The 16,907-nt window shown below is 41.8% G+C and overlaps 1 protein-coding gene across 1 annotated transcript in view; it reads left to right on the plus strand.

The window, feature by feature from the left end:
- Nucleotides 1-16,907, plus strand: part of LOC147685082 (SCO-spondin-like) — a 1,395,910-nt gene that overhangs the window by 548,368 nt on the left and 830,635 nt on the right. Inside the window, exons 35-36 of the mRNA XM_086939757.1 lie at nucleotides 12,728-12,907; nucleotides 13,439-13,603. Of these exons, the coding sequence (XP_086795883.1) occupies nucleotides 12,728-12,907; nucleotides 13,439-13,603 (345 nt within the window). The remainder of the gene's footprint in view (nucleotides 1-12,727; nucleotides 12,908-13,438; nucleotides 13,604-16,907) is intronic.

Genomic DNA, 16,907 nt, shown 5'->3' on the forward strand with positions numbered 1-16,907 from the left:
AGACTTCATTCTGCTTAAAGTATCAATTTGTATAGAAGAGACATTCAAAGGAGGCCAAATCGGCGTCTCAGAATCTCCAGGGCCGTTTGGAAACAATGCTTGCATACAGCAAGTGACCATGGAAGTCACGCTTACGAGATATGCTTTCCCTGGCACCAAGCCACAACAGCTGTGATCTGTTATTAGAATGTAACTCCAGTTAGAAAGTTGCCTAAAGAAGGGCTCTATCTGTGTTGCAGGTGTGACGTGCTGGTGGCATGAAAAGTTGTTTGAAGTCCCTTCACAGGCCCCATGTAAATTAATACCCTGGCACAAAAGTATACCGCTTAGTGAATGTTTGCAATTTTCACCACTAAGAAATACATTTTTGTAGTTGTCACTGTAGCATGTGTGTGTATATGGTAATTTCCACGATGACTTAATGTACCCTTTTCCCAATCGTTCATACTGGCCTGTCGGTATATAGTCAAGGCAATTTTTAAATCGGAAAGTTGTTATCGGAATTGTGATAATCCCGTGTATTATCCATTCAATGACAGGTCTTTCTGACATTGTAAATGGTAATCTCTCAAGTTTTTCGATGCTCAGGATTGTATAGTTTGCTCCTTTCTGTGCCAAACTGATTTGTTTATCAGTAAGGTTAAAGATGGAAAACAATGAGGTTGTGTTGATTAGACGCCATGGCACATAGCCTGAATGAAGATTTTGCAGCGTCCATCCTAGCTGTACAATAGAACATAATTGCGACTGGCCATGTTGTAACATTAGCAAGTCTTTATCTATTATATCGATGGCAGATGATACAATACTGTCCAGTGAATATATTCTGGAGGACAGAGTCATTAACCCATTGTCCACATCAGAAAGTGATTTTTCCAAATTAATACGATCAATTTCTCGTATTTTTTCTGCTGTTTCAATTTGCATTACTTTCCATGCTTCGTTGTATGCCGCATATACACCTGCCGCTATGAAACGTTTTTGACGCTGTTTGCGTGGTCCCATAATGAAATCACGCAAGTCACCACCATCTTTAAGTAAAGATAAATGTTGCTTAATTTCTGCCAGTGTGGATGATTCTAGCCATTCAAGGCACAGTTTCCCTACACTGTATGTTGTTACTATCCCTGGATGTTGTCTCTGGGAGTATCTAGGGTCTGGTCTGGTCATTTTTAACCCCTGTGTTTTGTTCAGGAATCTATCTTGACAGTTATTCATGTCAGTAGGTCAGATTAACCACTTTTTCCAATCAAGATGTGTTCTGTTTAGATGTAACATTTTTGATACGTCTATTTCAATATCTGTGGTTGCATTATCAGGTATTGGCTTTGGAATAGACGGTTTGTTAAGGTCTTTAATCTTAGCTAGGCCAAGACAGGTTGTTTGGTGAATTGTATCATTTAAGAACATTATTTGTTCTGGGATCATGCAGGCTCGAAATATTGCTTCTAGGCCTTGTACCTGCCATTCTTTTGTACCCCAGATGGTTTTTGTTTCAATGTTGTTTTTCCAGAAATCAAAACCAAATGTCATCATTTTATCATAAAATGCTTCTGAATATATCAATTTAGTATTTGTCAGCATCACTTGTGTTAAACCCTGAGAAGTATTGGAATTTCTCAAAAAATGTTTTTGAACTACTTTTAGGTGGAGTAGCACAATGCTCCCATTGGTTATATTTAAAAACATTCCTAGGTTGAGCAGATTTATGTAAGTAATGGTCTGCGTAATGTGAAAAACAGTACATCTGTTCATAATTAGACAAACCTTGTAAATAATCATGTTCTGTAAATTTTGCTGACAACACTAAATCCGACATCATATTATTTATACTTTCAAAATCCCAATCATCAGAGAATGTACTTGGTTTTACAAAGTCACTTAATGAAACCTTGAACTGGTGAGGTTATTTCAAGATCTCGACCGGGCCATATACTTCATAGTCAGTCTTGTCCCACACTACCCCGCCGGGTATTGGAATGGCTGTGACATTTACTGATGATAGTCCTCTTTTCTTGACGTGGGATGATTTGTGAGGTTTTAGAACTAAGTTGATGTTCTGACTTGCTGTGTCCATTGAACTGTAATAAATTTTCCTAAAATTAAAACTAGAATTAGGCATAATAGGAGTATAAGTACCCCTGATACAATCCAATGCTCAATCAATGGTGCATTTAGATATACTTCTTTGATTTGATGAAAGAGTTCTGTTGCTTTTTCTTTAAAATTCTTTGTTTCTGGCGTCACTTCAGGGTCGCTTTGATCTTCAGAAAAGTTATCGAAATTGATGAAGTAACCAGAGGCAGTTCTGTCAATTGTTGGAATTGTTGTCTCCCTTTGCTTTTCATTAGCACATTCTGATGCCACATCATTGTAGACTGGAGTTTCATGACAAACTGTTTCAATCTGTGTTTCAAGAGGCACAAGTTCTGGGGCATTATTGCATAGTCATTCTCTGTGCACTGCAGATTTATCAAACGTGATTAGTCTTTCAATTTGAACCTCTTGGATTGTTGCTAATTTGGGTATTCTGTTATTTCTTGGGAGTCCACTTGGCCTACTGTTGATTATAGGACACATGATTGTGGTTTTACCAGGTCGATTGATACAACTCGGTTCTCCTTTTTACCAGCAAGGGGCGGTAGTACTACTGATCTTGTTCCGTTGATTGCTAAGACAGGTACTGCTTTTCTGTAGGAAGGCCCAAATTCCTTTTTCACCGCTATTTTTTCTCTGACCAGATCCCCAATTTCTGGAATCCAGACAGGTCTTGCTGGGACAGGTGGTGTGTCTTCAGTGGTAGTTGGCTGTTGCTTTATTTTTATGTTGCTTAAGGATTTTCTTGTTTCATTCAAGTCCTGTAAAACAGCCAAACGATCTTTGATGTCAAAGTCTTTATTTTTATCTTTTACCACTGAAGCCTGACTATCAAGATCCTGAATACACATTCTAGTTCCGAACAATATTTCGTACGGGCTGAAACCTTTTAGAGAAGTTCTTGGCAAATTATTAAGACTACGTTGGACACTTATTAAATGTTTGACCCACCCATCACCCGAACCTAATACCCTCGCTGTTATAGATTGCTTTATGTCTCGGTTTTTTCTTTCCACTACACTGTTTCCCTCAGGGTGAAATGGACAAGAGAATCGCAACCCAATGCCCATACTGGCCATGGGCTCCTTATAAGCTCGAGAGCTGAAAGCAGGACCCTGGTCAGAATGAAACATGGCAATTGCGTATGTGCCGATAAAGACTCGCAGATCTTTTATAACAGTTTTGGCGTCAGCTGAGCGCTGGGGCCACATTTTTAAAGTGAATATCGTACAGGAATCCACTGCGACCATGATATATTTATAGTTGCCATCCCTTTGTAGGGGACCACAGTGTTCCAGGTAAACACATGCTAATGGTTTATCTGAGATGAGAAGGGGTGTCTGCGCTCGTCGTTTCACTGTTGATACTTTAATTTTTTGGCATATCTCGCATTCTAGTACATATTTCTTAGTTTGTATTCTCATGCGGGGCCACCAATATCTCTGTTTTAATAATGATATTGTTGCGGAAACGCCAGCGTGTGCAGAAGCAAGCCCTTCGTGTGCCGCTGTAATTAGTCCTAACCTGTGTTCCATGTTTGGAATTACTCTATCCCCCACTCCAGGGATTCGAGCAAAAGAAACATTATTCATATCTGTTAAATATAAGTACTTTTCTGGAAAGCCTTTTGGGAGTGTTTTTCTATCATCTTTTACTGACGCACTGACAGCTTGTAGTATATCGCTGTTTATTTTTGTTTTTGACCGGGTGATAGCAGCTACAGAAGCTGTTTGCACAGCTGCCTTCGCGGCTTCATCAGCCAATGAATTCCCTGCAACGTCAACACCATCACGTTGATGACTCAGAGTGTGTATCACGTGAGTCTTTTGTAGTTCCTTCTGTAAAAGAACTACTTGTTCCCAAAGCATTTTATGCTTGATTGTGCCACCTTTTGCATCTTTGAACCCATTTTCAACCCAATTCTGCAAGTATTCATTATAAGATTGAACGCAATAATATGAATCGCACACTATAAGTGTGGGGAATTCGCGATCGGTATTTTCAATCGCCATCTTAAATGCTAGTAGTTCAGCTCGCTGCGCTGTACAATCTCCTAGAGATTGCGTCTTAGTGACCAGTGGTCTAAATTTCCCTTTGTGCCAACGACCTTTAACAATCGCGCACGCAGCACTGTAAGCTTGTTTACCCCCGACTGCGGGTTGTGGTGATCCATCTGTATATATAATGCTTCCGTATTGTTCTAGAGGCAGGATTTCAATTGGCAGAGGACATTAATATTCATATTGTAAAAATTCCTGTGTCTTTAGGTTAGGATCAAATTCATACACTACGTCTGTTGCAGCAAGAGAATTAACCCATTGGATCCATCTTGGATGCAGAGCTTTAGCATTTGGAATGCTTGCTTTAGTTACCGCTTCTAAAGCAGGTATGGGTGTAACAATTATTATTCGTTTACCTTGTGCTAGGGCCCTTTCTTTTGCTACAGCAGTCTGAACCGCAGTTAGAATTTTTTCCGTTGAACTGAATTTTATTTCAGCTTTTGTGTATAAATGTGATTTGTAAGCTATTGGTACCGTTTCTCCCTCATTAGAGGTCAGGTACGTGAATCCGCATCTTCCTGGGATGACTCGGATTACAAGGTTGCGTGTATTTTCACGTGTTTCTAATTTTGTTTTTGCTAACATGTCTGTTTGCAGTGATCTCAAAATTTCAGTTTGTTTTTGAGTCCAGTTGATTGGTTTAAAATCAGGTTTAATTAATTCGTAGAGAGGTTTAACCCTCTCCGCATAATTTAGAATGTAAGTTCTTCCGAAATTCAGGAAGCCTAGAATCGATTGTAAGTTCTTCAGCGTTTTTGGTGCTTGGAGTACAGCGCACTTCTCTAAGAAGTTGTCCGCTAGGCTTTTTCCTTCACTTGATAATTCGTATCCTAAAAATAAGACTGTTAGATGGGCAATTCTTGATTTTTTAAAGTTGAATTTGTAACCCTCTGCTGCGAACCCAAGTATTATTGTGTTCACCCTTTTCAAGTGAGTATCCAAGTCGTCGTCTGTAAGATAGATGTCATCGACATAAGATAATGCCTCATCATCATACATTTGTAGTAACTCTGTTACTCTGACTGAGAATAGTCCTGGGCCGCTCTTGAATCCCTGTGGGAGCCTACAGAAATTTTTCTGTGACCCCATTATTGAGAAAGCGGTCAAGTACCTGCTTTCTGGTGCAATATTTTGACAAAAGAACCCATTAGATATGTCTAATGTCGTTTTGTATTTTTTGCGAACAATGCTATTCATTAGTGCAGCACTATGCGAATTTTGTTCTGCAAAAGTTTTGCAACATGAGTTAAGGTGTCTGTAGTCCATGACTAGACGATACAAATCGTCCGGTTTGGAGACAGGAAACAAAGGATTGTTCATTTGAGAGGTGCATGTTTCAATCACCCCCTGGTATTCAAGTTGATCTAAAATCTCCCTGACCTGTTTTTTAGCTTCTTGCTTAATTGGGTACTGCCTTTGTGCAGTTGGTTGACATTTTAACTGGATTTTGTGAGGAGGAGTGTCCTCATCCCATCCTACATGATTCTTATATAATGCTGGTGCCTGGGCTACTGCCCATTTCCTTGCATATATATATTTAGTGTGAATTGGAATGTGATTTGAGAAGGCAGGCATAATCATTTCTTCGCCATGAGGGCACTCCCTGACAAACTCTGGGGGCCAATCTTTCTCAGCTAACAGAATGTCATAGCCTTTTGAGAGGTTATCCCAAAATAGACCCCTTATTTTCCTAGTCTTATCTCCCTCTATACGTAGTGTTATTTCGTATATCTTATGAGGTTCGCTAACTCTGGTGTCGGCAGTTTCTACTTGAATGTATTCATTCGTGTCCACTGTCTCCAGATGACTCATCAGGATCTTGCGAGCTATGGTGATTTCTGCTGCACTGTCTAGCATTGTCTGTGCCCACTCCCCGTTTTTCAGCTTCGTCCTCAGTATTCTCGGCATATTTGATTACTCTAATACTGGCTACCTTCTTTCTTGGAAATTGCATTTTTTTACTTTGAGCAGGTTCCTTGTCTTTGGACTTGGTGTGCTCTCCTGGGTCTGACCGTCCTCTTCTTTCCGATTTCTGCGAAAAAGATCGAGAGGGACATGTATCAATACTTTGGTATCTATCAGGCTTTTTCAAGTTATCCCTATTTCTAAGGTTATATCTTTTCTCAGAGTGTTCCCTCTGGGGAGACTGGTGTTCTCGAGTCGGAGTTCTTTCCCTCCATCGAGGAGACCTTCCTCTGGACTGGAAAACTTTTTCTTTGGGAGTGGATTGTTTATTTTCATCCCAGCTCTTTTTAGAAGTGTTTAGATTATTTCTAATAAACAATTTTTCAGGATTTTCGAGTAGTTGTGGTTTTACTGGTTTCCCACCCAAAATATCTCTACCTAATTCTTCATAGCATTTTGCTATAATTCTGGCAAGCTCAATTGGTTGATCTGTTATATCTGTTTCTTTTAATTTCTGGCGGATCGCCACAGATGCTGCTTCTCCTTTTATGTTGGCTAGTAATATAGCCGAGACCTGCTTGAAGTCTTTCAGTAATTTCATACCAAGAGTTAAAGCAGGTTCTGGACCGTATTCATTCTGAATCTGTTTTAGCACATCTGGTATTACCACCATTGATGGAACACCATGTGTTTTTGTGTAAATGGAAGCAAAGACTGTACCCCAAGTGTCACAGTCCTCCACATGTGGTGCGACCCCCATTGGAAGGCAGATGGTCAGAATTCTGTGTTTCTCAATAGGGGTAGTATTCTGAAATACTGCCTCTATTTGAGTAATTTTCTGCGCTAACCAGAAAGGAATTTGTTCCCGTTTTATGGGTGTTTTACCAAGACATGATTGTATGTTCTGTGGTGTCATTTTATTTGTGTTCCCCTGATGCGGGGTCAGCTGTGGAACATTAACATTTGTTTGGACTGTTGCAGTCCGCATTACATATTGGACTAATTGTCTATGTATTTTAATTAATGTTTTTAGCTGTGCTAACAGTTCTTCACTGGACATTTTTTCAATGTCCAGATGTGGTGTGTAGCTGGCTAGAACCGGCCACGTTGCTCCTGGTCTACCTAGTGGACCGAGCCTGGTAATATGATCATTGTGTTTTAGGGCGCCTTTAAACCAGAGCAGGTGCTCTTGGTATTTTAATGGGATTTCAATCTCCTCGAAAGGAGCGTACTCTTCCGGTGGATCCTCTATTTTGTAATAGTGGAACTCGTGTGTTGTAGCGTTTGCCGCTGGAAATTTTATCAAGAATAGAATACCTCTGTCAGCCGATATTCATGTGCCTCTATCACGAAAACGACGGTACCACCTCGTGAGGTCAGTCCATTTTCTATAAGTTTTAACGTTATAGTTTTTCTTATGTTGACCGGGATGATAATCGCACCCGGTTCATTAATCCCTGTATCATCGGGACCCTGCTGAGTCGCATATACTGCGGCTTCAGCGGTTCTGTTGTCTTCTACTGACATTGTATAAATGAAAGTTTTGCAGAGCAGGTCTCCAAGGAGACAAAGATTAGGTGCACAATATTTTGGAACACTGTATCCTTCAACGTTGAATAAACCAGAAACTCTACATAGGAATCTCTTCCTACTAAGTTCAGGCGGATTTTTAACCTTTCACCCACTCCAGACGTCTATTGGAGTATTTACGGGAGAAAGGGTCTGTGTGAAAAAGCACAACTGAGTTACTCTAACGTCTTGCGTTAGTTTTATCGCCTTACCAAACGCTGGGCACCATGTAGTATAGTTCCTATTTTCCCTATTGGCCCTGCGCATTGGAATAACATAAACAGCAGTGTAGACGTAGAAGTGCGGTCTTCTAGGTCTCTACTGACTATGTTAGACTTAATTTAGGTTTGCGCCAGCTAGCTCAGAGGTCACTGGAAACTTTCTTGACTGAATAGGAAGTGATCAGCTTCCCTGGCTCAGACAAGAAGGGATTCAGCTTCCGACAACCGCATTAACATGACACCTTTGCTCCTCAGAATAAGAGTCAATCTCTAGAGTTGTGTGAAACAATAGACAGCTATTTCACTCAGTCAGTTGTGCAGAATTACTTTCACCAGTATGCAGAGAATAGAGAGACGGGCGTTTTCAATAAAAGATATTATTTATTGGGCAGTCTTCCTTCTCATGCAAAAGAAATGAATTGCCACAATTGCAAGACTTGTTATTATAAAAAGTGCGTACAGTAAAAGGAGTATTGCGAAATAATACTGTAAAAGCATTGATATGGTTTCTTAGCCATACGATAGTTAAAATGAATAAAATATATACATTCATATATACATTTGGCTAACGTCCTCAACTAGTACTTCTAACTACGTTTACCCCTGTGTACCTGACCTAAGCCTAATACATGGGAGGGAATAAGTAAGTAGCAGTTTAAGTTAAGTTGTTTTTGCCAAGGGCTTGCTTCAAGAATTCTCTCTAAGGATTTAGTCAACACTGTACCTCTGGAATAGAATGTTGGAGGTCTGGTATCTCCTCTCAGGACTCGATATTCCAGTCACCCGCAAGGGTAGGCTAGAAACGCCGGAGCTGGATTTTCTCGGCAGGAGAAAAGACAGCGTCTCTCTCAGCGCGTCAAGGAGGAGGAGGGGCAGCGTCCGTGGGCTTCTCGCATCTGCTCTGCTCTGTAAGGGACAGCTGTTCTGCTCCTGTATTCACCACCACCATTGTGTGTGCTTAAGGCAACGTTGGTATTATTTATACCTGAAAGGTGCCGAGTTTGACGCTAGTTTTTGGACATAAGACGTCAATAAAGATGTCACTAAGTACTGGTCGTTCTTACAGTGCTTGAAAGAGTTCTATTACTAATCAAAACAAAGCAAGCAGGGCTTTCCCAGGTTGCTGGGGGTTTGAGCTGTTGAAAGAACTTGGTGTGTTATCTAGGAATCTAAGGAAGTGGCTTCTGCTGTGTCATGTACTGTAATGAGCTGCAGAGACAAGTTACTGAAATATGGCTCTGATCGTTTATGCCATCATAGGGATATGTATTGATTATAGCCGCATAGGGGCATAAGGTCACAATGTTGATCGGGGTCCTAGATAGAACACAACACTAGATGCTGGTTTTTGACTCTGACAGTCCACTGAATGCTGCTAACCAGGCTCCAGTGCCTGTGCGCTTTCCTCAAAACAGACATGCTCAGGGTACCCAGGGCATGGTACTAAAGAGGGTACTAAATAGGGTCACTACGGCTGCAGCATGAGTTATACCTCCCTAAGGGACCCACACATTGTGTGCAGCCTTCCATTGCAGTATTATAATATATTACTTTCAGTAACCCTTCTGAAAACATGACATCACGCAGACCACACATGTGCCATACCCGAATATACATTTTATGTATTTTATATAAGTCACCCCTACAGCAGACCTGAGAGCCCCAAGGCAGGGTGCATTATATTACACGTGAGGACATTTCTGCATATGCAGGTATGCCCCTGTGCTGTATAGTTCAATTGCTAGATAGTACAAGTGAACAGGGAAGCCATCTTAATTATTTGTACTGGGCACTGGTCATTACGAGTTCCCCACCTATATGATGGCTTTACTGAAACCTATGGATTTTGGCATCAAACACCTTGTCTTAATAAATTGGCCGACATCGCAGATCAGTCTGGCCTTACTCTCTTTACATACGCGGATGATTCCCAGATTGTCTTTTCCAGCTCTAGCTCCAACCCATTGGCACCCTCCTGCTTAAAACAAGGCCTCAGGAACGTTTCAACTTGGATGACCCAAAACCATCTCAAGTTGAATGGTGAGAAAACTGAGGTTCTTATCCTTGGAAAGCAGAAAGACTTATGGTGTCCGTCCCACTGGCCAGAGGAGATGGGCAACCTCCCTAAGCCTACTAGCAATGTTCGTAACCTGGGTGTCATAATTGACGATTCATTGTCAATGCATCAAAAACCATGAAACTGACAGCACTATCCTTTACCATCTTGAAGTGGCTTAAGAAAATCTTATGGATGCTGCCGATATCCACCCAAAAAAACATTGTTCACGCCCTCGTTACGCCACGACTAGATTACTGCAACATCCTTTATCTGGGATGTAATAAGTCTGTGATCCGCAGACTTCAGCTAGTTCGGAATTCTGCAGCAAGACTCCTCTGCAGAATCCCCAGGTTCTCCCCCATTGATGGACATTTGAGGGATCTACATTAGCTCAGGGTTGAGAACTGTATCAAGTTCAAAGCCCTGAGCTGTATGTATAAAATCAAGACAGTCACTGCCCCTCAATACCTCCAAGCACTTGTCTGTCCTTATGTTCCATCCCGCCAATTAAGATCTATATCCAAGGGTAACTTTGTAGTACCCAGAATCAAACTTTCCAGAATGGGTGGGAGATCCTTTTCCTACCTAGATCCTTCCCTCTGGAATACCTTGCCTTCCACCATACGTAAAGAAACTAACTACACCCATTTCCGTAAAACCCTTAAGACCTGGCTTTTTGACCAATAATTTCTGCTAACTGCTCCCTCTTCTGGCTTTTGCTCTATGTCTGCTATGGCGCCGGGAAACCCTATTTGGGTAGCTGAGCGCCTAACAAATTCAAATAATAATAATAATAGCTGTACTTGCCAGTACTAGATTTATTAAGACATAAACCCAGAGGGCACCTTCAATGTACCCCTGAAACCTAGCACTATCTAGTGTGCTGGCTTACTGGTGTCTTCCAGCCTGCCACCACATACAAGGGTCTGACCCACTACAGGTGAGAGCCCATGCTCTCAGAGTTCAGAAACAATGGCTGCTCCGGCAGGAGGTGTTTACAACTCCTCCAGCAGGATAGCTAGTGATTTAGCTTATCAACGGCCAGGGTCATCAAAGACCCTGCCACCTTGGATATGCAACCCCAGCTTCCCCCAGGCCTGGGAGATGCCACCCCCTGCCCTAATGGCCATTTGGCAGCAGGACATGAGGAAAAATTAGCTAGTCAAGAGGCGTGTTCACTTTCAGGCTAGTTATGGCCCCAAGGTGGCTGCCTTAAATGAACACAGGAAAGATTCCACCATCATGCTTTTGGTGGTATTAGGAAATCTGGGACAGAGTAATGCCCACTCCCCATCAGAAGTGGCCACGTAGTGGTGTAGTGACCACGGGGGTAATTTGCCCATTGGTTACTACCCCAACTCCCCTTAATGCACCTAAATTGAGACTTTAGGTGGCCCATTGACACCAGGACAACAGATCAAGCCAAGACTTCGACTATGGGGAAACGAGGAAAATAAAGAAGTACCTGGAGCGAGAACAGAAGACCTGCATCAAAGATTGGTGCCCAACGTATCCAGGCTGCTTGTACTTCGCCAGCCACTGAGGCCAACTTGACAAAGTGCCGGACACCCTCCTCAAACCCTTTGAGTACCATCTAGTAGCTCAGCAACCGGGAAAAATCTCCCTTGGAGTGGAGGAGCTACTTCCCTGCACCAGCAGGTACTAACTGGAGCTGCCCGGTGCATCTTTCCATTGGGCCCACCTAGAGAGCAATACCAAAGCAAAAGGTCTTCATGCTCCAGGAGGTCAGATCCATCACCCCACCAAATTTAGAGACAGCAGAATTCCCAGGAGCCTCCCGACACCAATAACCTGGGTACCGGAGCAGTTGCCGCAACCAAGGCTTGTTGTGTGGCCAGTCTGGACACCACTGATGCCCGTAACCAACCCTACAGACGAGGGACATCAGGATCCACAAGGCCCTGCTGCTCTGTCTTGCGGCCTTCACCAGGTCTCTGACACACAATGAGAGCCGCTGACAGTGCGACCCTGCCAGACAAAACACATATGCACCTTAGCCACACAGCCCGAGTCCATTGAAGCTGATGGTGTCCCTGTGCTCCAGAGACCCTCAAACGCTGAGGCCCCTTTTAGGATGTCAGCTGCAGTGGTCCCCAAGTCTCTGCTTGCAGCCTCTTTCTTGCTGGTACTTTCTCTCATGGACTTTTACGTGTAGCACGGGAGGCTACCACCACTGAAAGCAACGTTGCACCCAAGAGACCCCAGGGCAGGTAAAACTGAACTCTTGGTGCTTTCTTGGACCAAGGCCCCTACTTACCTCAAGTCCAGAAGATCTGTCCTGTAAGTTGTTTGCAAGAGACCATATGCAGTGAATGTTTCTCCCATAGGATAACATCACCTCATTCGAGAATCATGCCTCAAATCTGACAGCTGTCATTTTCCATTGTTTCTACTGTAAAATCTATACTGTCTAAAATACTTACCTGATTACCAAGTTCTTGGTGTCTGAAATTCTATACAATTTATGGTATTTTTCTAAATTGGTCTTGAGGTTCTTCTTGAGTGTGTGTCTTATTTGTTGACTCTGTGTGAACAAATGATTAACACTACCCTCTGATAAGCTTAAACTGCTCCCCCACACTACCAAAAAAGAGAGCATTGGTGATTATTCATTTAAACCCTATAAGCTAATAAGAGTTGTCTGGACTTTTACGTAGTGTACCTCTTTGTAGTACACTACATAAACAGCCAGCTTCATACACTGATCTGATACCAATCATACATAACGTTTTGCTTGATAAATAAGATGATCCTTTGCCTGTCTAAATAATGGCTTTTATATCCTGTTCATGCAGGAAGTACACCTTACACTGCAGTTCCCAGTGCAACGTTCTCACCTTGGATTGGTTCCTCCCTCAGCCCGAGCACCTGCTCTGACAAGCAGTTTAGCTGTGGCACAGGGGAGTGCTTGCCGTACTACAAGAGATGCAATCTGCAGCAAGACTGCCAGGATGGGTCTGATGAAGCTAACTGTGGTAGGTGTTGTCTTATTATTTGATGACAGTATAGGATCCTTAGTTGAACTAAATTTAGATATTTTAAAATGTGGAGATATAGATTGACTGTGCTCTGTACAACTGGTAAGTTAAAGGTAGGTCTGGCCAGTGACATTCTATCTGACAGCTTGCTCACCTTTTTACAGGTAAACCTGATCTGTGATAGACACTCTGACATCTGTGTTGGCCTTTCAGATGCAAGCCTGATCTATGATGGAGCCTTCAACAGCTCTGCCATTCTTTCAGATGGACCCCTGATGTGTGACAGTGTGTGCCAACTTTGTTTGCCTTTTTTGAAATTGAAGCCTGATCTGTGACAGAGTCCCAGGCCTTTCAGAAACAAGCCTGATCTGTGACTAGATTTTCTGATTTCCCTGTGTGCCTTTCAGATGCAACTTGTCCAGTCACAGACTGTTTGAAAGCTGGTGGGCCTTTCAAGGTGTTCTATAGGTCCATCTTGCACAAGTGTGACAAAGTTTTCTGTTAATTTACTGTGTCTCTCTTCTTCAGTGGACTGTATCCTGTCAGCCTGGACGTCTTGGAGCACATGTAGCCAGTCCTGTGGGCTAGGGGTGATATTCCGGCGAAGGGACGTGTTACGGGAGCGACTCCCTGGAGGACAATGTGAAGGAGCAGAATTTGACAGCCGTTCCTGTTTTATTCAGGCCTGTCCAGGTAAACTAGGACTGTCTCTGCTCGTAAAAGCAAACAGTGGCAATGAAGTGTATAGGAGTCTATCAAGAGTACCTGGGCCCTAATGCAAGCTAACAAAATGGCACCCTTTAATGGTTTTGTTAGGAAAAATGAGGCACAGAAATTCCCAATGCCACAGGCCCCTAGTGCAACTGCATCTTCTGCATTATTGATAGCTACGCGCCAAAAAACATAGAAGAGGAAGCAAGAGAGACTGATGGGAGAGTAGATATTAATCCATGGCTGAAACGCGTTTGTCAGTTTGTTTTTCGAGTGGCATGGAAAATAAATATTGTCCATGGACTTCTGGTGTAATTTGTTTCATGGTACCTCCTCCATGAGCTGCAGCACCCGCTGTGTAGAGAGCAGCAATCTCTTTGGCAGAATACGTGTTTACGTGTTTGGAATATATATATATATATATATATATATATATATATATATATATATATATACATATATATATATATATATATATATATATATATATATATATATATATATATATATATGTATATATATGTATATATACTTATATACACACCTTGCAGGCATCCTCATGTTGCACACAGCAAAGGCCATGCATTGCAGGAGTTGATTGGCTGAGGGGGTTTGGGCGCACATCCAGCTGCCAACCCTACACTGCGCACAGCTGGATGCCATGTGTGGCATAGTGTAGGCATAGTCAAGCATGCCATTAATATCTTACTTACTAATATCTTACTTTACATTAAAAAACCTCAGAAATTCACTAAAGAAAAGGAAGGTTAAAGCGACATTATAGTAAGGTGAAAATGTCAGTTAAAACTTCATTTCAACAACAAAAAACACTGATATTAAACAATTACAGTTAACTCAAAGTAACTATAACTTGCCCCCTCCACATGCTCTGCTTATGACCTCGTATTTTGCAGCACTCATAACATGTTCTATGACATCATTATTAACATTGCTGTTAACAAAGGAAATTGCATCCTCGATAACATTACTGTGCAATGTCGAGTGCCTATGTTACTTAGATTTCATTTCCTTCAAATGCATTCAAACAATTTCTGGGTTGTTGCCTCCACAGTCGCATAAGAATAACATTTAATATATTTAGCTTCTTGCCATCTGGAATCGTTGGCATCACATTTAGTCATTCCTTAGATTAGTACTCAGTTCTTAGTCCATATTCAAGCCTGTTGGATTCTTAGGGGCATATCTACAAGCCCTATTGCAACAGGAAAGTCACTTTTTTCGATGTTGCTGGTGCGATACAGGTTTCATCTTATTTACAAGGCACTGTTAAGCATTTAACGTGGCTTAACGCTGACTGGTAAATAAGGCATCCTTTCATGCTGTATTTAGCGTGAAAGAGGTAGGCAATGTTGGGGTGGGCGTTCCGCTGCACCACCCATTGATTTGTACGCTGCCCCATAGTTACAAGGGTGGCGTAAATATGGGGCAGCCCCAAAATTAAGACCAGGGAAAACCTGGTCTCACCCTGGCAAAACAAGGAGAAATTTTTAATTTCTCCTATTTTTGCTGTTTCCATGTGCGTTGTGCAGCACACATAAGAACAGCGAAATGCCATGCATGATTGTTTATATGCAGTAAGGTGTTCCTTCCTGCACATAAACTATCATTTAAAAACAGAAAAAGACATGTTGCAACTCCTACGTGTGCTGCACAAAGGAACACACATAGAAGTTACAATTCACCATTTAAGATTGTTTATGTGCAGGAAGGGGCACCTTCCTGCACATAAACAATCATTCCCACAACGCAGGCACCCTTGCACTAGGCTGCCTGTGTTGGCGCTAGGCAGCTGAAATTAGCACCAGTGCAAGGGGGAAAAACAAGGCTCACCGTATTGTTGTAAATACGGTGCAGCCATGCGTTTCAAAAGTGGCGGTGTGCGGCGTTAAGCCGAGAAGGCTAATGCCGCGCTCTGTTACTTTTCTTGTAAATATACCCCTTGGTTTCCAATTGGTTTACATACCTTGATTTGCGGCGTCTTAAGGCTAACTTTCTCTTTCCTCCTGGCACCCTCACCTGAACTCTGTCAATGGCAAAAAATCTTAACAAATTAACATTACTATCATGTTTCACCTGAAGTGGCAAGATTATATTTTTATCTTAGACAGTGGAGGCTACGACTCAGAAATGCCTTGGATTGTTTCTGATCAAGATACTTTAAATTGAGTGCTTGAATTTATAATCCGAATAGAAACAGCCCATTTAGAGACGTTTTTATTTGTAGAAAAACAATATTGATGAAATGATGGTATCAATTTCATACTGAATATAGTGGATTTAATTAATCAAATATTTGGTAGTGTTTACTTTGGACATCAGACTGGAGTAGTCCACTCAAGTAGTACTGATATGCCATTTATCTTATGAATTATTTGTCTACAGTTCTGGTACCTCTGCACAAGAACCCACTCTGCAAATGGCCCCTTTACCTTTGCCCTTCTCCTTTCCTTTGCCCCCCTTAGGCGAGCATATCGAAATCTGAGATTCCTCCACTGAATTTAACCTGCTTAACTTGGTTAAACCTTTCGAAGACCAAGTAGATTGTTTAACCAATGCCAAACATTATTAGCAAATGAACAGTTTATTGGACCCCTTGTGTCTGTGACACCCATCTGGCAGATTAGAAGGCAATTCAATATACTAAGCGTAACCTAACATGCTAGGAGTCTGACAAATTTAGTACAGGTTCATGATAAGCACCAGATATTAGCAATCAAATGGTTAATTTTGCATGAAATCTGATCTTACTCAAATGGGCTTAACTTGCTAAAAGCCTAATAAATATCATACAGATTCTTCAACCAGTGCCAAAGTTGCCAGCAAAATAAAGAAACACTTTTTTTTTTTTTTTGATTTTTTTTTATTGGAAAACCTCAAACATACCATTACAGGAGTTTAAAAGCACAGACCATTGATCATCGACAACAGCATAGAAGGATATAAAGCCTCGCACAGCGAGGGAAAACATTACAGCAATGGTCAACGCAGTCTTATGTTAAGGATCAATAAATGGATATGTCCACAATGTTCCAGGAGTTGGGAGGATTTCCTTTTCTAATAGGATTCGAGGATATTATAGTGTGCAATTTTATAAAACAAGAGAAGAGAATTGGAGCTAATCGCGGAACAGGAGAGCAGTCATCATTAAAGGAGCACATAGCGGAAAGCATGATAAAAGGAAACATTCGCCGAAACGCAGTGTCCCACCAGCAAGAAACTAGGACCAACAGCTAAGTCACATAAAGACACAATACAATAAACTCCC

This window comes from Lissotriton vulgaris, chromosome 10 (assembly GCF_964263255.1).
Source record: "Lissotriton vulgaris chromosome 10, aLisVul1.2, whole genome shotgun sequence".
Taxonomy (NCBI): Eukaryota; Metazoa; Chordata; class Amphibia; order Caudata; family Salamandridae; genus Lissotriton; species Lissotriton vulgaris.